At 47.8% G+C, this 20,775-nt stretch overlaps 1 protein-coding gene across 3 annotated transcripts in view; it reads right to left on the reverse strand.

Annotated features, from left to right (window-relative positions):
• The window catches only part of ACVR2A (activin A receptor type 2A), an 853,417-nt gene that overhangs the window by 383,368 nt on the left and 449,274 nt on the right, over positions 1–20,775 (reverse strand). For all 3 annotated transcript variants that reach the window (XM_069616514.1, XM_069616513.1, XM_069616515.1), the window contains one exon: positions 6,615–6,758. In XM_069616514.1, the coding sequence (XP_069472615.1) occupies positions 6,615–6,758 (144 nt within the window). The remainder of the gene's footprint in view (positions 1–6,614; positions 6,759–20,775) is intronic.

Raw genomic sequence — 20,775 nt, forward strand, 5'->3', positions numbered from 1 at the left:
TGGATAGGGCTGGGGACCTGGTTCCGCCCTGCTTCCGGATGTAAAACATTGTGGTGGTGTTGTCGGTCAGGATCCTCACAACCTTGCCCTTGAGGGACGGGAGAAAGGACCTGAGGGCCCAGAACACTGCCCGGAGCTCCAGGATGTTGATGTGGAGCGGCTTCTCCTCCGGGGGCCAAAGGCCTCTCGCGTGAAGATCTCCGGTGTGCGCTCCCCACCCCTCCAGGGAGGCATCTGTCGTCACCGTCACCTGGTGGGCGGGGGTCTGAAAATCTGTTCCTGCCGCCAGATGAGTGCGGGTGCCTGACCACCGGATCGCTAAACAGAAGGTCTCGTTGAGAGGGATCCTGCCTTCGAAGCTGCCCGTTGCTTGTATCCAGCGGGCGTCGAGGAACTCCTGTAGAGGGCGCATCCGAAGCCTGCAGAGGGTGCACGGGATATATGCAAGAGGACATCATCCAGAGGAGGGACTCGATGGACCTCACACCTTGGCCACGTCCGTGGCCAGCAGACGCTGCACCTTGCCCAGGATGGCCTTTGTCCTTTCCTCCGACGGGGAGGCCAGACGCGCCACTGTGTCGAGCTTGGCTCCCAGAAACAGTGCGACTTGTGAGGGGACCAGGTGGGACTTGGGGAAGTTGATGCAGAACCCCAGGTCCGTGAGTAGCTGGACGGTCTTTGCTGTGTGTTCCACGGCGAGCTCCCTTATCCTTGCGCGGATGAGCCAATCGTCCAGGTAGGGGTAGACGTGGATCCCCTGAAGGCGCAGCCATGCCGCCACTGGAGCGAGACACTCGGTGAAAACCCTGGGTGCCGATTTCACGGGAGGGCCTTGAACTGGTAGTGCCGCCCTTGGACCAGGAACCTGAGGAACTTTCGGTGTCCTTTTAAAATGGGGATGTGAAAGTATGCATCCTCCAAATCCAACAACGACAGGAATTCGTCCTCCTCCAGCTGTCCCAGCACGTGCTGGAGGGTGACCATCCGGAACTTCTGTGCCTTGATGTACTTGTTCAGTCGCCGCAGGTCCAGGATGGGTCGCCATCCTCCTGTCCTTTTTCACAAGGAAGTACCTTGAGTATACTGCAGAGCCCCGGAGCCTCTTCGGGACGAGCTCAATGGCACTTTTTTTGAGCATCATGTGACAAGGAGCGGGCCGCTTGGTGGTACGTAGAGGAGCCACCGCCGAATCACTTGGAGGCACCCAGCTTGCCTCCGGTGCTCTGAAAGGACGGCCTTTGTTGCCAGAGAACGCCTACGGCCTTAGCTGTCTCCGTGTCCGCCTTGATGGCTTGGAGGGACTCATCCACTGTTTTCCCCAAACAGATTGTTCCCGTCAAACGGCATGTTCAAAACCTTGGCTTGTACGTCCTGGTGGAAATCCGTCGCCTTGAGCCACCCTCCTTGACTAAGGAAAACGCTGTTGCCTAGCTGGCGGAAACCGGTGTCGGCAATGTGCGTTGCCACCGTAATGGCGTGGTCCAACTCCACTTCGCCTTCTTGCAAGATCTCCAGGGCCTCGGCCCTATTGTCGTCCGGTAGGAAGTCCAACAAGGGGGTGATCTTGTACCATAACTCCCTGTCGTAGCGGGCCACGATCGCGAGGGCGTTGGCCGCCTTAATCGTTGTTGCCGCCGACAAGATAACTCGTTGTCCCATTGCATCCAGCTTCTTTCCTTCGCCGTCCGGCGGGGAAGTTGACGTTGAGGCCGATGCCCCCCACCCCCCGATTGCTTCTTGGCCGCCGCTGAGACAACAGAGTCAGGGGTCGGTTGTGCCGTAGGCACAAAGTGGCCACGTCGGGGACCCGGTACTTCTTCTCGTACCGATCCCTCTTGGCAGGCGTCATAGACGGGTTCTTGAGGAGGGTGAGACCCTCGTCCCAGATGTCATCCAGCAGAGGCACAGCGAGGACTGTTTTCCTCTTGGCCTCGCGCCGTTGGTAAAAGAAACCTTCCCTCTTCTCTTTGGGGCATAGCTGGCGATGATGGCATGGAAAGATCCGATTTTGTCGGGCGGGGAGGCCCGGGCTGGGCTGAGGGCGATGGGAGCTCTGTCCCGTCGTCACCACCATCGTCGGTACCCGTCGTGGCCGTGTCCGTTCCCGTGTCATCCCCAGGGACGGGGGATGTGGGATGTGGGCAAAGGTTGAATAGGCCGCGAGGGCTGAAAAGGCGGGGCTGGATGGATCCGTCTTCTCTTGTTTGGGGGGCTTCCCGCCAGGCCTGGCTCCTCCGTCGAGCCTGGTTCCGGTTCCTCCCTCGGTGGCAAGGGCAATCTCGTCCTTATCTCCGAACATAAGGACTGTATTGCCAACAAAATGGCCGCTGAGTTGTCCTGCGGCTCTGGAAGAGACGGGTGACTAGGACCCTCGCCGGTGCCGCCGTCGCTAGAGTCGTCAACTTTGTCGGAATCCCTCCCGTGGCAACGGGCCTCTTCGACGCCCTCGTCGAGGCCCTCTAGGACTTCTACCAGCTCCTCCTCGGATGCTGTGTCCGTGTCCACAATGGCCACCCCCCCTCTTTTTCCGCCAGGGTCTTCACGGGGGTCTTTTCGATGGCTCTGAAAGAGGCTTCCCTCTGCGGAGGCGGGGAGACCCTGGGCCCCGAGGTCACCTCCACTGGTGTAGCCCCCACAGGCTGCGCCAGGGCCACCGCGACTTCCTCGATAGAGGCCTTTGCCGGGTGAATCAAGGCCTTTACCACCTTATGTGGGCCTGTGGCCTTCACCTTGGGGGGAGGGTCACCACCTCGCTCCCCCCTCGGCCACATCCTTCAAGCTCGACCGGGGCCTCTCCAGAAGCTTCGCCAGGTTCTCGGCCTTCCTCTTCCCTGAGCCAGAGCGTTGGCTCATGGTTGATGGCGCAGGAGAAGGTGCACCCTTGCTTGGCAGCCGAGGAGCCCGACCGTTCGGCGCTCCCGGTGCCCGCGGACTCGCGGTGCTTTGCCTTCTTTTGGGCCCCCGTCGCCGGAGCGCCCTCACAGGACTTAGAAGACCGCTCAGACTACTACTTCTTCTTCTTCTCACCCGACGGGCTCTTTCCTTCCAGCCTGTTGGAGAAACTAAGGTGTCAGTCCCTGATGGTCCGTTCCAACATGTTCCTGCAAAACGCAGTGTCCTTCTCCACGTGCGTTTTGTCCTCATGAAGGCAGTAGAGACATTTCGAGTGCTCGTCCTCCTTGAACACATTCTGCAGCTGGCATCAAGGGCAGACCCTGAACAGCTTTCCGGGCGTCGAGCTTCCTTTCTCCTGGGCCATGTTCGGGTAGGCCGCAGAAACTCCTGGACTCCTCCAAGAAGCGTAACCCGATGGAATCTTCACCCTTGAGGGGCGTAGAAAAATCTTACACGGATCCCCGTTAATCGGATGTAGAGACGATGGAGTTTGAGGCTCTATTTGACCGAAAAATGAGAAATTCTCTTTGAAAAAAGCGTGAAGACGCAGCAAAAGCTCGAGAGCTAAACACGAGGACTCTCAACACTTGAGCGTGCGGTAAAAATCTGAGGATGGCTGCCAGAGGCGGGGCTTAGGGAGAGGGCAGTCATTGGCTGGGGGCAGTATGACCCAGAGACCAGTGATTGGTTACTACTGAGAAAGACAGATCAGAAACGAAACTACTGATTTTTTTCTTTACCGAGGATTCCCGGCCTGACGACGGGGAATATTCATGAGCATGTGAATCCATGCCAGACCCCATGCTGGAGACAGCAAGATAAGTAAAGCTGTGGGCTTTACCTACCTCCAAAATGTTAGGACAGAAAGCAAACAAAAGCAAAAGAGAAAGGGTATCCCATAGAAGTCCACAGGAGGAAAGCAGTAAAAAAGAAAATCCTAATACTTCGTTAAAACCAAGAGAAGAGACTTATCAGTTATAAAATCTGCTAATCTGATATTTTTTATTGTCAAAATAAGGTGTTGGTTTTTTAATCTTGGATTATTCTGGGGAATGTTTCTGACATGCATTTTAATGTTTGTATTTGTATGATCATAACAAATGCAAAGTAGTAGAAAGATGTATTTTTTAAGTGCAAATATCTCACTGGAAAACCCCACACGTCTCTGCAGCCTCTAACACGGCCAAACTATCTGCAAGGAGCTGGCCAATCTTTCTGCAGTCTCCAGCTCTCATGTTCCCTCCCAGGACCTCTGTATGGCTCTGGCTTCTCACTTCACCACTAAAACTCAGGACATCCTGTCCCCAGGTCTCCTCTTCCCCTCCCTCCACTACTCTCGGCCCACCCCTCTGGCCGCCTCACCCTTTCCTGCTCCTTTCTCCTCTTTCTCTCCACCTGATGTTTCTAGACAAGTCTGATCTATGAAAGTGTCATCTAAACAGGTGCTCCCCTACTCCTCCAGAAACATCAAGGACAACATTGACACCCTCGATCCAGGCTTGGCCGATTTCTGCAATCACTCTTGCCACAGGAACTTTCCCCTCTTCCCTCAAGCACTCCCTTGTGCACCCCCTCCTTAAAAAGCCTTCTGATGATCCTACCAGTCCGGCAAACTATCGCCCGATCTCAATCACTCCTTTCCTGGGCAAACTCCTGGAACAGCTGGCCATCTCCCAACTTACTATCCACGCTGAATCTGTTGGTTGCCTCCATGACCATCAGTGTGGCTTAAGAGCAGCCAGAGGCACGGAAACTGCTTTCCTGAACACCCGTAAAGATCTGCTCACTAATCTCGATTCAAGCCTTCCTTCTGTCGTATTCTCCTTGACCTTTCCTCTGCTTTTGACACAGTCAATCACGCCACCATGATCAATCGACTCCGAGAACCTAGGTATCATGGATCAGGCCCTAGAGTGGTTGACCTCCTTCCTCCAGTACCGGCCCTCGCAGGTCCAAACATGGGTCGTTTCTCTCCACCTCCCTCTCCTCATGTTTTCCCCAGGGATCTAACCTCTGACCCTGGTGTTCCCCAGGGCTATAACCTCTCATCCTGGTTCTTGAAGGTCTACTTGGTGCCTTTGGCCCACCTTAACTCTACCTTCTCCTTTAACTGTGTGTGACTGTGCTCTTTCAGGCTCCCCTTAGCTTCCTCTGCTCTCTCGCTCATTCCTGACTGTCTATCCGAGATTCAGGATTGGTGCCCTTCCAAAAATCTCTGCCTTAATGCCGATATGGACCCCTGCTCCCGCTTTCCCCCTCTCCCTCTGGCCGCCCTCCTTGGGACCCCTTTCTTAGTATTCCTGTGACGCAAAAAACCTTGATGTCATCTTCGACTCCACTCTCCTCACATCACAGACCTTCACAGGAATGACCACTACCAGCTGCACCTCCTTAGAGGTATTCTTCCTTTCCTCACTTTCCTCCAGAAGCTCATCGTCTCCAGAGCCCTGGTTCTCTCTAGCCTCTTTCTCAATCTGCCTTCCTCTACTCTACACCCTCTGCAACTAATCCAGAACAGGGCTGCAAGACTTGCCCTTGGCCTCTAGCCCAGGGACTACATCTCTCAAGCCCTGAAATCTCCCCACTGAATCCCAGTGGCTGTAAGGATCAAGTTCAAGAGTCTCTGCATATCCACAACGCTTCCTGGGGCTGGAGCCCGCACTACATCCAACTCTCTCTTCCGAAACACCTTCCTTCTCGAGTCCTTCATTCAGCCACCTCTAACTCTTTGAGGGTCAGACACTTCTCCAGGCAGAGAGTGGGGGTAGATCTCTCTCCTCCGCAGGTGCCTCCCTGCACCCTCTCAAACTTGAGCCAGACCACCTGAAGTTCTGGAAGACGCTCAAGATCTTTCTTTTTGCCTTTGCCTCCTCTATCCCCAGCGGACCTACCTGTCTGCTGCGCCGACTGGTGGCCTGCCTACCCTCAGAGTCTCACTGGGTTCCAGACTCCTCCACGATCAGTCGCCCCTGCACTGCCTCCAGGCCTAATGCACACTTAGGGACTTTAACTGTAACCCTACAGTCCCATGCATCCTTGCACTTACCCAGAGCCGCGCTGCCCTGGCTGCACTTACCCAGAGCAATTGCTGCCCCGATTGCACTTACCCTTTCCCTTTGCTTGGCACTTCCCCCTTCTCCCCCCTGCACTTTGTGTCAGCACACCTGCACGATCAGAATGACAAGGCCTAGTAAGATCATTTGTTCGGTCCTTCCTCTGTCTTCCCTCCCTAGTCTTGTAACGCCTACAAACACTTGTGTACAGGCGCTTTCTAAATGACATATCATATCCATCAATGTGCAAGGCACACATTAACATATAAACAAGACATTAAATAACAAAACAATACAATATAAATGCATACCACAAAACAAAGCACCAATGTAACAAGGGCAGCAATTGCTCCCAATTAAAAGCATCTTGTAAAACGTAAGATACATCAAATGCCAATACTTAAGATACTTAGCAAGCGGTGCAAACACATTTGTGGTCATCTCTTACCCACTGTTAGGCAAACGAGATTTCCACCATTCGAGAAAAACTGCTGGAAGATGGCACAGTGCCTGGATGACAAAGTTTGTGTTGGTCTATTCTAATGGACTCAAGTGTGTAATAAGTAGGGGGAATGTTTTCAAACCTTTCCAATTTTAGTGTCAAAATCTTTTTCAATGCGCAATAATTTAGATTTTAAAAGAAAATATGTTCACGGCATATCTTACCTTATCATGAAAAGCAGTTATTAACCACAAATCTGTATCGAAACTGGTGCCACGTTTCTCTGCACCAATGAACTGCAAAATATTCTCATGCTTCATTCCAGGCAGGCTGTAGATTTCATATTCATTCTGCCAGGACTCTTTGTGCTTAACAAGTAAAAGCAAATAGAAAAAGGTTACTAAATAATAGTTTGTTTTCTAAAACCAACCTTATTTTAAAAATACTTATCAGCTAAGAGCAATGCATTTCACCCATTGTAAAGCGATATCTGATGTAAAAAAACATTAGCCAACTTTCAAACTTAATCGATCTTTTAAAAATATTAAAGAAGCCTGCAGCCAACATTGCCAAGTAGTTAAGACGTAATACAGATCACATTTGTGGAAGCCGTCAACAACCTCGTGTAGAGGAGGAGCCAAGTGCCTCTACGGAAGTCCCATCCACATATAGCCTACATGTTGGAAATCAGAAAATGCGACATACATAACGCCAATCATGGTCCCTATACTGCGAAGAGTACTTGAAACGAGGTATCCATTGAGAAAGCCCTATATGATGTATCCGCGGAGAAATTAGTCTTTTAAAGGAGGTTCCGGGAGAAGTGTAAAGATGAATGAAAGATGACTGGTGACGTCACATGAAGCAGAAATGACACACCCAGATCAGATGCCAATCAAGAGAGTATGTAGATATTATAGAATCTGATGGCGAAGTAAAGAATTGAGCAACATTTCACAAGCAAAATTAAGATTGCATGTGCAGAAAGCACTGAAGTAAATGGTAAATCGTTTTACAATTGTACATATGTTGAAACGCAAGTAGACTAAGTAATCACAAGGCTGTCTATACATAGTGAATGAACTGCAGGCGGTGTCGCCATCACTCACACACACACACACACACACACACACACACACACACTTTAGCAACTAGGACCCCATGAACAGAGGGGCTGAAAGTGTGGTGCAGCTGATGAAAACAGCTGACGAAGGAAGTTTCGAGAAAGGTTGTCTGGCCCGGTGTCAAGGGTTGGGGCAGTCAAGAAACTGGTTATCTATTTGAGAAAATACAATTAATGTGAGAAGTGAGACAAGCTCCTGTTGAGGTGTAATGGAAAAACACTAGAAATGCTAGGATTTATTCATTTAATAGTGTTAAATGCGAAGAAGGAGCTCAAAGAGTGGTTTCCTGTCACATGGTCAAGCTGAAAATAGACTTTGGGCAAGCTACACAGAGACTTGAAGATAAGACCATGCTCACACACCCTTCCATTCTCATGTGCAGTGATACTTGCAAGGCCGAGTTCAAAGACTTATTGAATGGCAGACAGCAGGAGTGATGATGGATGTTGGGATAATTGGGTGGGGAGGCATGGTCAAGTCCAACCCTCCAGCCCCTGGGGTACCAGGTTGCGTGCTGCTAGCGAGTGGAATATTCCAGAAGGGTACAAGCGTGCCAACCAATTATAGAGCGCCACGTAGAAAAGAGCCATATAGTTTGAAAGCTAATGAAAAGTTGTGTATTTTATGACAGAGAAAGATGACTTGCACTAGGAATATGGGCATAGCTATCCACCTGACCTTAGAGATCCAATCACAATGATACCCCCAATAGAAAGTATACGTAGATGGTCCCTGTAGACCAGCCAGAATCTCACAATGGTTTTATTTTTCCACATAGTATGACGTCACGTATGACAAATCTTTACTATAAGTAATTTTTTTTAATGTGTTGAGATTTATGCTGTGGGTCGTCCATTGACGCCCGTTGTACTCCGTTTTAGACAATTGCAATTAAAAACAGTTATGTCTTGCCAACTTCCTGAGTCATTCTTATTATTGGTGTAAGAGTAAGCTTTGCATCCCATCCATCCCATAGAGCGCTACCCAGTGGTCGAAGGGGGCAGGAGCGGTGCTCCTCTACTTTTTTTTTTAATTAAGCTTCACTGTTCCTATACTGTTATTTTAAAAAGAAACCGTTCCGGAACGATTTTATTTTAAAATGAAAGTGTAAGAAGAAGTTAAAACTTGCACTTCAGTGCACTGCATCAGGGGAAGGTGGTAGGGGTGGCTTTCATTTTTAGCATGCCCCTTCGGAGGTGCGAATGGTGGGTGATTAGAAAGGGGAGGGTGCGTAAAGCTGTATGGGCAACAAATAAAGTTAATGGGGTATTTTAAAATGAATTTTGCATTTTCTTTCGCTGTGCTTCTTTCTGCCTTTACACAGTGGCCTAAATACACCTATGTAAAAGTATCTCCTGCTACGGCCAATATTCTACACTGTGATTGTATTGTATGCTGATACTGTAATGTACATATCAATGTAAATATAAATTGTATCCTTTGCACAAGCCAAGTATCCATGTAACAGCGCCACGATGCCCTTGGGCTTATGAATCCAAATAAATAAAATAATATAAATAAAGTGGTGGGGGTAGAATTGAGGAAAGGCAGGACCCAGGTAAGGGGTTTGGGGATGGGGTTGGTGGGGGGCGGGCCAGCAGGGAACATAGTTCCACCACTTCTTTTTGTACACTTCGACCACTGGCGCTACCTTGCTTAAAGGGCCCAAGGGTTCACGTGGTAGCAGAGGGAGGATGGTGCAATAATATCCATCAATTAATAAGTCTCATGATTTTCGGATAATACCCTCCGCCATTTAGCCGGAAGATCGCAAAGTTTCCTGTGGAGAGCGGCTGAAATTGAACTCGAGCAAGAAAATAGAGATGGTGGGACGTGTCCCTCTGATGAAATCCCTCCTGGTTTCCACAGGCGCTGAGTGGACTGAAGGCGACGGTGGTCGTTTGGAGGCGGGCAGACGATACCGAAGGCCTAGAGCTGAAGAACGAATGGTGAGTAGATTAAGGGGACTGGCAAAATAAGGGAATGGGATTTTGGTGACACAAAGAAAAGTAACGGGGGGTTGTTAAATATATTTCAAGGAGCGTTAGAAAGCACAGTTTCCTACTTCAAGGCAGGTCTAGAAAGAGTCATTTCAAAACCCCAAAGGGGTAAATAGGCGGCACATAAACAGGTTTATGACGGGGAATGACTCAAACGCCAATCAGGGTATTTTAGGGGCTAGCAGAAAAGGAGTACCATGGTGAAATGTGTAAATTCGACTAGACTATTTTGAAATTCAAAAAAGGTGTCAAAAAGCAATGAGAGCAAACTGTGAGGTTAAAGAAGAGATAAAAAGTTATCTATTTTAGTCATTGTCAGCGCTGACTGAATAGATAGACTGAGATAATGGAGAAGTAGTGGCTTTGAGCGGCGGTGGTAGGAGCGCGCTCATATTTGTTGTTTTTCTGAAACTTATCTGTGTAACTAACGTTAAGAATTGACAATCAATTTAGACTTGTCACAATGGGGGATGTTACTACACTAATGCAACTGTGCAAGACCCTGCCACAACATGCGCCCAAGCTCAGACAGTGTATTGCTGAGTGGGTACACAGGGAAAAAATTGAAGAGGTTAGCTATTTTAGAGCTCTGGAAAATGTACCAGGAGGAATGGGAAGATCGGCCTCCTGAGGATTGGATGCTTAATCAGTGTAGGGAGGAAGGTGTTGAGCCTTCTGCTCCCCTTACCTCGCCCGAAGTTAACAGTGATAGTACAGAAGATGTAGGATTGTATCTGTTAAAGGAACTGAAAGCAGCGGCAGGATATAGTAATCCGATATATGAACCGCCTGCCTACACCAGTGACGATAGTCCAGAAGAGGCTAAAAGAAAGAAGGAGACCTTTAAGGTTTTACAGGGCAAGGAGGAGAAAAGTGAACTGAAAATTTCAGACGACATAGAACGGGAAATTAAGAGATGGAAAGGGGAAAAGGATAAAGCTGATGAGGTAGCGCTCGTGCAGAACGAATGGATGGGTGGACAGATATTGCACAAGCTTGATGGGAAAAGTATTGATGAAGCTAGGCAAAAGGAAGATCAAGACTAACAGGATAGAAAAGACGGGGAACGAGAGAAAAGATTGAAAGATGAGCACAAGAGAAAGAATAGACAGAAACAAGAACAGATGTATCAGGAAGAACAGCAAAGAAAGGAAGAAAGGGTAGAGGAGCAATGGAAATATGACGACAGAGCAATCTAAAAACGAGATAGGCAAGAAGAGAGAAGCGGAGGAAGCACAGAAATTAAGGGATAACAGAATGCAAAGACTAAGGGCAGAAGAGGGTAGAGCGAATTAAAGAAGGGAAGAGAAAAGAAAAAGAGAAAAGGGTTGGATGGGAAGCGAGAAATTAAAGAGAATTAGACTAAGAAAAAGAGTGAAAAAGGAGGCAAAGGAAACGCGATATTGATTGATTCAGAAAGAATTAATGGAACCGAGTCCAGTAATACCATGGGGCAATATAGAGAAGTTCCACCCGTCACAGAGAGCAAAGGCAGGACCATCTAGGATAACCCTAGAGGAAACTGTTGACAGAGGAAGCATCGGAGAGAGAATCTATAGAGCCTATCGAGACTTAAGAGAAAGCAGCAGATTGGGAAGCCGAGGGAAGGGAAAACAATCCCTAGTCCTCCAATCACGAGGTGAAGAAAGAGACACATTTAGTCTCGAACCTAGAGCCTTATCCTTAGACAGGCTGACTTTAAACAAGGGTGATGGGGACGAAAGCCATACTAGTTGGGGACTAGATATGTCAGACGAAGAGAGAGAAACCTTTGTGGGGGGGAGGAGGGAGAAAGTGCATGCAGCACAGAGGGATGTCTGCATACAGACAAGGAAGTAAGATGGTCTGATCTAGAGCAGCCTAAGGATAGGATGCCAGACCCTATAGCATATCCAGAGCACCCTAAAGGACGATCACGTAGTGAGAAGGGAGAGTCGCAACCATATGTGAGCAGACTGAGGTCATTGCCAGGTAGAAGGCGATTAGGAACCATTGTCCCAACTATGGATAGGCAAACAATGGGTGCCGATTGCGGATTTGGGTTCACACAATTCCCTTTATTGGAGAAAGGAGGGGCCAGACCACAGTATATTCCCTGGCCACAAATGGATAAGGATTATTTAAGATGCAAACTTACCAGTTTAACGGCGGGTGCAGGGAAATGGATTTATGAGTCAGTAAAGATGACAGGAGGAAATACTATGGCAATAGGGGACATTAAGGGTCTCCTAGCAGCCATCCTTGGGGAAAGGGCTGATGACATTTGGCCGAGAGCAGGCTACTCAAGTGTCACGGCACAGAACACAGTGCACGATGGAGCACCATTTAATAATTGTAGAGCAGATGTTAGGAAGGGACTCAGGGTACAGTATCCTGATACATCAGATATGGGTGCAATTATGGCACGTAAGATAAAAAGATGACGAAGATCTGCTAGCTTACATTCAAAGTATTCAGGAACGGTGGACTCTTGAAATGAGGGAGCCATGGGGGAAATCAGTGGCAGTATTTTACCACATTCTGTGTCAGGGATTGCCCGAAGAGGTACAGAGACCGTTCAAGAAATTAGTGGGAATGGAAGCGAAGCCATGGGCAGAGATACAGTTGACTCTAGCGCATCACTGCCGGCTGTTACACAAGAAAAACAAGAAGGAAGATGCTAGAAAATTTGAGGAAGCCAAGTTAGTTCAGAACAAATAGTCAAAATATGCCATAGAAGGGGCGGTACTGACAAGCGGAGAGGGACTGAGAATGCAGCAAGCAGTAGGTGCATCGCAGGCGAATAATCAACACCAGATGGACAAAGGAGGGAATGGGTTTGTCGCGAGGCAGAGGAATGGACTACAGAGGAAGGGGTGGTTTTCAGAATATGCAGAATGATTATCAGAATGTACAAGGAGGATTCAACCAAGGAGGCTAGTCAGAAGAGCTCCTCCTATATGTTGGACATGTGGAATGACAGAGCACATCACACGAATATTTGGAAGCCAATGGCATGTACAGAATGGGCAATTCCCAAGGGGGAGGGGTGGACAGCTTATCCTCCTGCATATACATATAGCTCACAAGCTAGAGACGCGTTTGCCCAAGATCAGACTGTATCAAGCACAAGCGCCACAAATACAGCAGGCACTTCAACCACAGCAAGTACCATTGAATCCGCTGCAAAGGCAGTCACAGCATGCACCCATGCAGATACAGCAGAATGGAAACACGGGACAGTGTTGACACCTAAAGTAGGGGGTGTCACTGTGGTGGGAGGAAGTCCTTTTACAGGTACAGGGATAAGTATGTACCCACAATAGGACAGCTCACAGGGCGACTTGATGTGTTCAGTACCATCGGTTGCTGCTGATTGATCTGCTGTGAATTTTGCATAAAAGTCTTGACCATAAGTCAGTGATACATTCAAAACAGTATGATTTGTTACAGGAAATGTTTAATGCACATTCCTGAAATATCCGTTAATATAACTTGTCTTTGCAAATCACACTGGGTTTACATCTCAGTTTGCCCATTATACCCTTAGTTCAGAATCCGGCGACAATACTATGTAGTATCCCCACAGAGGCACGATATTTCACGGTGATTAACATGAAAAATGTGTTTTTCTCAATCCTGTTGCATAAGGACTCTCAAGACCTTATGTCATTTACATTTCGTCAAACTAAGCTGAAGAGCACTTGTTTGCCCCAAGAGTACTGTGAATCTCCATCGATCTTTAATAGGGTCCTGCAGATGGATTTAGGCAATATTGATTTGAAAAGTGTTGTGCTGCAGTACATAGATGACATTTTGGTTTGTAGCACGACATAAGATAAGTGCAGGCAAGATTCGATTCAGTTAATGATTATCCTAGCAGAAAAGGGATGTAAAGTGGACACGCAGAAGTTGCAATAGTGTCAACAAGAGGTGTTGTACATAGGTCAGTAAATCTCACATGATGGGAAGAGAGTCACACCTGAAAGAGCTGAGGCGTTCATGAAAACAGTAAAACCGCACACGATAAATCGAATGCAGCAGTTTTTGGGATTATGAAACTATGTTAGAGCGTGGGCGTTTGATTATAGTTCATACACAAGACCCCTTTTGCAGGCTCTGAAGAAAGCACAACTGAATAAGGAAAGAATAAAATGGACTGAGGGAATGGAGGAAGGATTTGAAGATAGCAATTGTGCAGCTCCAGTTTTAGGAATTCCAAAATATGATGAGGAATTATTTTTGTTTTCACATACGAACGGGACAGTCATGACAGTGGTGCTTACACAGAGGACTGCGTTGGGGTACAGTTGGATTTTAGATACAGTAATGAAAGGGCACTTTCCATGCGAACAGTTGCTGGCAGCAGCCGCGTTCGCAATAGGGAAGTCTACTAGTATTGTGATGGGGTGTTCTATGACATTGTTGAGCATGCTCCGTTTGCCATTTTGGAGAAACCGAAGGGTACATTAACATCTCAGAGGGCTTCCGCTTATCAGGTAGTTATATTGAATCCAGCAGTCAAAATAGTCAGGTGTAAAATAGTGAACCCTGCCACGTTTGTAGCTCTGCCTGTGGGAGAGGGTGAGCATGTGCATGATTGCGCTAATTACGAGGAGTTCTACAATGACATCCCAAGACTGAAGGAGGAGAATGCGCTAGCGCAGGGGAAGGGGGGAGAAGATTTTCTTTACTGACGGGTCTTAAAAAATGGATCAACTGATAAGGAAAGGCATTCAGGTTCAGCTGTGGCAAGACAGAGCCAATGGTGAATTTGAGGCTGTAGCAAGTGCAAGACTACCGTCTCACTTTTCAGCACAAGCAGCAGAATTAGTGGCGCTTATTGTCACTCTCGAGAAACATGCCGGGTGGGAAGTGACGATGTACAGTGACTCCGCCTATGTGACGTCAACCGTGCCCGCAGGGCTAGCACATAGGAAGGAGGGGCTACCTCTGAGCGGATGGCACTCCAGTGCAACACACAGCATTATTGGACAGGCTTATCAAGGCACTACTACTCCCAGTAGCCATCGCAATAGTTAAATGTGCAGCACATACTAAGCAAACCGACTCTCTCTCGCAGGAACAAAGGCCAAAAGGGTTGCATATTCACCAGATATTTCAGGTTTTGATACTCAGGAGGTAAAGGACAAAGTAGTTACAATTTTGATTGTAATGTAAATAAAGGGATTAATCATTTGTCAAGAATACAGTTGACGGAGGTCCAAGGCAGTGCACCACAGGAAGAGCAAGAACTGTGGAACCAAGGGGGTGTTCTTTATCCCCCCCTGAAGCATTGTGGCAACAGATCAGCACTGGAAAGCTGGTGATGCCTGTAGCCTTGTTATGGGTAGCGCTTGAACAGCAGCACTACCCTGCGTATGTAACTAGGAAAAGCCACGCAGCAGCTATTGCAGAGGACTGGTTTGTACCGAACCTGTTAGAACATGTTGCATTTTATGTAGTAAATTGCATCATCTGTCAAAAGTTTACCGCTGGGCACACACTGCAAACAATCAGAGGAGTGATTCCTTGACCAAATGGTCCCTTTCAGCATTTACATAGTGACTATGTTGATATGCTGCAAGTATGTAGTGGATACAGGTATATGATAGTGATGGTGTGCCCATTTTCAAGGTGGATTGAAGCAGGTCCTTGTACGCACCCCGAGGCTACTTGCGCAGCAAAGTTTTTAGTCCGGGAAGTCTTTCCCAGATGGGGAGTATGTGAGGTGCTGGGATCTGACAATCGGCCCCATTTTGTTAAGGAAGAATTTGAACAGATTAGCTTATTGCTTAGTATAAAACACACGTTTTCTTCTGCTTCTCACACGCAAGCGAAAGAGGGATGTGAGAGACTCAACGGTCTACTCAAGGAGAATTGCTAAACTCAAATTGACACTGAAGAAGGGATGGCTTGTCTATCGAGGAGCAGAAGTGATGCCCAGACGACTGCAGAATTGATAGGAAATTAGTTATGTACGCATTTGACATGTATGACCGCTAGTATCTGTAATTTCAGATCAACACAAGCGTAAGGGGTGTCGGTCTCAGGCCATAGATGAAGACCATTCAGTAACCAAACTTCAAGAACTATTTCCCATACCTAGATTGTTTGTGGGAGATGCAGTCCTAGTGCGCAACTTCACAAGGAAGTGGCACGTGCCCCGGTTTAGTGGTCCCTATATTGTGGAGAATGTTACTCCCTCAGCAGTAAAAGTCCAAGAAAGATGTGCACGGACACATTTGGGCAACGTAAAACTGTATGCAGGTGAGACCGATGCATCCCCAACCGTTGATTCGGAAGCAAGACAAGAAGAAGTTGTTCAGCATGTGCAGACTATCAATGACGAGGAAGAAGGACGCTAAGATTGCTGATTAAATAAATGCAAGTGAGCATTTGGACTGTGGCTTAACCCGGACACTTTTTATACATATTATAGCAGGAGTGCTAGGCAAAGTTCTTGAGCCGCAGGAATCTTTGAATTGGACTTTAGAAAGTGTTGACATGCTAAATATGCCAAATCTAGAATTGGAGTTCAACGACTGGAAAAGGGAGCAGTTGCCCGATTCTTTCCTCACTGAGTTTCTCTTTGGTTAAGCCCATGGTCCTATCTGATATCGATGTCTATAGGCTCTTTCTCGCGGTTTTCATTTTTATTTGCAAGCTTATCCTGCTCTTGTTGGGCGCAGTACTAATATACGTGTTTTTCTGCACAATCCTAAAAATGTTGCTGCAATTAGGAGGCTGCTTATGGCAATAGTTGAACGGATCTTGCAGCTGCCTGATTAAAAGGTTTTTCCCTTCCTTAAAGCAGTACACAGGCACAATGAGAACTGTCGAGAATGGTGCAGTTTCAGAAAGTGAGCAAACTCAACGATGTGTGGAGAATCGCAAATGGTGGGGATTGATGTGACGGTGCATAATATATGCGTACTCAGCATTTATTTGTCTGATGTTGCTAATCCATACTGTCTACTTCATTGGTCCAAGAAAGATAGGAGTCCCTTCGATTCTTCCCACTCCAGTGACTTAAGCAGAATTACTTGTTGCAAAGAGACCAAGGACATTTCTGATTATCCCTACACCAGTAGGGAGAATGATCGTCTTAACACCAAAATTTTTACAAAGACAACGGACAGGAACAGCCTGTTGTTGGCAACAAGTTTTCATCCAAACTGAACTCTGGATAGCGTACCTCTCAGCCAGTTTCTGATACAGTAGAACAAGTTCCTTACCAACTCTAACGTTCTTTCGACTGGATGTTCCACTCACGTATTCCTCATCTTAGATATAATCTGCCAGCTTGCTGCTTTCTTTCGGAGGCCGCGTAGCTTTAGTTCCTCGAGGGCCGCCGTCGAGTGTCAACGTCATCCGTCGTATAAAGGGCTCGAGCCGCGCCCATACGTCTCAGTTCTGTTTTTTCAGCGTTAATGGTTGTATCAGTTGTTCCAGGCATCGAAGGATGTCAGGCTCTTAAGTACAAGTGCAAAAAGCCTAAAAACTGTACAGAGGGGTAGGTTGGGAGGGTTGATGAGGAATACGTGGGAGGAACATCCAGTCGAAAGAACGTTACAGTTGGTAAGTTGTTCTTCGAATGGATTGTGTCCTCCCAGGTATTCCTCATCTTAGATAGACTCCCACAGCAGTAGTAAATTGGAGGAGGGAGTACCAGAGTTTTTAATTAAGTACTGAAATGAAGGACGGCTTTTGCAAAAAGGCCTCCTTGGTAAGAAGTGTAATCTAAACAATAATGTTTTACAAAGGTGTGCATGGAACACCAGGTGGCCGCTGCACAAACGTCCTGCACAGGAACATCCCTCTGAAGAGCCGTGGAAGTTGCTATGCCCCTTGTTGAATGAGCCCTTAATCCATGTGGAGGCTCTTTCCCAGCCAACCTGCAACATTAAGATATTGCTAGGATTATCCATCTGGATAAGGTTTGTTTGGAGACACCAATGCCCAATTTGTGTCCAGTGTAACCGACAAATAACTGATCAGTTTGTCTAAATCTTTCAAGCCTAGAGATATAGAAGCTGAGAGCCCTTTTAGGGTCTAGCCTGTTGAGCCTTTCTTCCTCTTTACTAGCATGCGGAGGAGGGTAAAAGGAAGGTAAAATAATCTTTTGTGACGGATGGAAATCTGAAACAATTTTTGGTAAGAAAAAAGGTTTGACCTTCGAAATAACTTTATCCTTGTGGAAAATAGTGTGAGGAGGCTTACAAGAGAGCGCCTGCAACTCACTAACCCTGCGGGCTGAAGTTAAAGCCACCAGTAAAACAGTTTTAAAAGTTAGGAGCCTTAAAGGGCAAGAATGTAAGGCTCAAAAGGGGCACACATAAGACATTTTAAGACTAAATTTAAGTCCCAAATGGGAACCCGAAAAGGTGTAGGAGGGAACACATTTGTTAACCCTTTAAGAAATTGGACAATTAAAGGCATTTAAAATATGAAACTTCTTCTGAGGAGCGCTTGAAGATAGATGGCGCTGCTTAATATCCTTTAATAGTACCAACTTGGAGCCCCGAGTTGGCCAAATGTAAAAGAAAGGAAAGCACCATGGGAGTGCTACATTGAAAAGGATCCACATTCTTATCCCTGCACCAGTTACTGAATTTCTTCCAACGACACCGGTATAAGAATAATTTTGCAGGCCTTCTAGCCGAAAACAAGATTTCCATAACATCGCCCGGAAGGTCCAAATCCTTATATCTCAGCCTCTCAGAAGCCAAGCGTGAAGGCTGAGAGCTTTGACCTCTGGATGGAGAACCTGGCCTTCCCTTTGCGAGAGGAGATCTTCTCTTTGAGGAAGACATACTGGAAGGCAGATGGACATGTCCAGAAGGTCTGGGCACCACGTTCTCCTGGCCCGATACGGGGCAGTTAGGATCATGGTTTTCCTGAACTTTCTCAACCTCCTGATTACTTAAGGAATCACTGGGACTGGAGGGAATGCGTATATGAGTGGAAATATCCAGTCCACCACAAACGCGTCCTGTAGAGCACAAACGCGTCCTGTAAAGCTCCTCTCAGGGGAAATTCCCTTGAGCATTACAGTTTGTACTTTCGGTTGGTACCGGTCGCAAACAGATCCACTTGAGGGATTCCCCAAAGGGCGATGATCTCTTGAACGACTTCCTGAGCTAGTTCCCATTCGTCGGAGACTGTGCTCTACCTGCTCATAGCATCTGCCACCGTGTTTTTCTCTCCGGCTAGATGAATCGCTGATAGAGAGATTCCTTCTTGCATTACCCAGAACCAGAGCTGCATTACCTCTCTGCACAGTGGGAGTGATCCTACGCCTCCTCTTTTTTTGAGGTAGTACATGGCCACTGTGTTGTCCGTCATTATCAGGACATTTTTTCCCCGTACAGAGGGCAGAAAGGCCTTCAGTGCTAGTCTGATTGCCCTCATCTCGAAAAGGTTGATGTGTAGTTTGGACTCCGATGGAGACCAACGACTGCTGATAGTCAGATCGTTGGTGTGGGCTCCCCATCCTGTGAGTGAGGCGTCCGTCACTACCGGTATCTCCAGCCATGGTTGCCAAAAAGGTTCCCCCTTGAGGATATTCTCCATGCAAGCCCACCATAGAAGATCTTGAGCCACCTTGGTTGAAGCTTTCAGGAGATCTGACATCTCCCCCGAAAATTGGGACCATTGATTCCTGAAGGCCCATTGAAGGGATCTCATCCTCAATCTGGCCTCTGGCACCAGAAAAATGCAGGATGCCATGAGGCCTAGCAACTTTAGAAAGTCGAATGCCGGTAGATGTTGGGCATTTTGAAACTTCGTTACCATCTGCAGAATGTGGCGAGCTCTCTGCTCAGGAGGCGAGGCTTTCCCTGAGGTAGTATCCAGGACTGCTCTGATGAACTGGAGTCTTTGGCTTGGAATCATTTGTGACTTCTTGTAATTGAGGCAGAAGCCCAGTCTGTGTAAGAAGTGGCAGGTCATGGTCAAGTGTTACTGGGCTCATTCTGGTGAAACTGCTCTGATTAGCCAATCATCCAGGTAAGGGTAGACATGAATCCGTCCTCTCCTGTAACGCTCACCTGGTATCCACAGGGACATCACTCAGCCTGTTCTGACCTCTTACAAACTCGAACCCTTCCCTGGAGTCTACTCGACTGGAGACTGGGCCTTGTTTTCTTGGAAAGTGTGCTCTACGTCCTGCTTTCAGCGCAGTGGCGCGTTGATTGATGCGGGCTCGTCGCTGCCGAGTTACTTCAGTGGCAAGAGCCTGACAGGTAAGTATAATGAGTCTTTTGAACAGTTCACCAACTTCGTTCCTTTCCTTCCTTAGATGATGGCCGGCGTCTGGGGATGGCGACGTGCTGCTGAGATGAGTAGCGCTGAAGGTGAGTGAGAGCGCGATGCAACCCTTTCCTATTTGTATTGAACTGAGTTCTTTTTCTGTGTCTTTTAGGTGCCGCGACGTTTTCAGCGTGGATGCCGGTTATGAAGAAATGTGGTGAGTAAGCGCGGTACGCAGCGCCTCTAGATGTTTCCATGCTAACCGGAAGTGTCTTTTCCCTCTTGCAGATGGATGAGAAGTTCCGGAGACAGAGTTCCCTCAGAGCGACTGGGATTCAGGTAAGCGTTTGAAGCTCGTACAGTCTTTAAAAATAAGCGAAGATTTGTTGAATGCTTACTAATGCTTTTTTTCTGTTCTTTTCCCTTTTCCTTAGGAAGCGGCGTGCCGGGATGGGAATGACACCGCCGAAGATGCCCGCAGAACAGAAGAAGCGATGAATAATGGGCAGAAGAGCCGCAAGGTACGGCTGTTCCTAACGGTGTTCTTGTTCTTGCAGGAGCTGAGCGCAGAAGAAAGATGCAGGCCTACTGGAGACCGATCCGAACACAGTGAGTGTCACGCTGCAGGTGCAGGAAACACAAAGCATGTTTCTCAGCCTGGGTGTGGCTTAAATAGTCTCTGGGTATTCCAGGTGTCTCTGGGCTGAACCACACCCAAAAGACTAGACTGCACATGCAGTTCTGGGAACCAAAATATGTGGGGGCATCCATCTTGTCCCCATCAATGCACTACAAGTCCAATCCCCAATGTTATCCCATGGGAGTGAGTGAGTCTGGTGCCACAAGCGCCAAGTCTGACTCCAAGTGGGTCTTTGGAGGGATGGAGAAGCCCTTGAGGGCCATGTAGGTGATCGTGGCCTGGCTCCAGCCTGACATCTTGGAGGGCTGGGGACATGAGGGGCAGGAATCATGACAGCACTCCCCCCCACTCCCCCCCCAAGGCCCCTCTCAAGGTAGCTCTTCTGTCT

The sequence above is a fragment of the Ambystoma mexicanum genome, chromosome 9 (genome assembly GCF_040938575.1).
Source record: "Ambystoma mexicanum isolate Mex_15411 chromosome 9, UKY_AmexF1_1, whole genome shotgun sequence".
NCBI lineage: Eukaryota > Metazoa > Chordata > Amphibia > Caudata > Ambystomatidae > Ambystoma > Ambystoma mexicanum.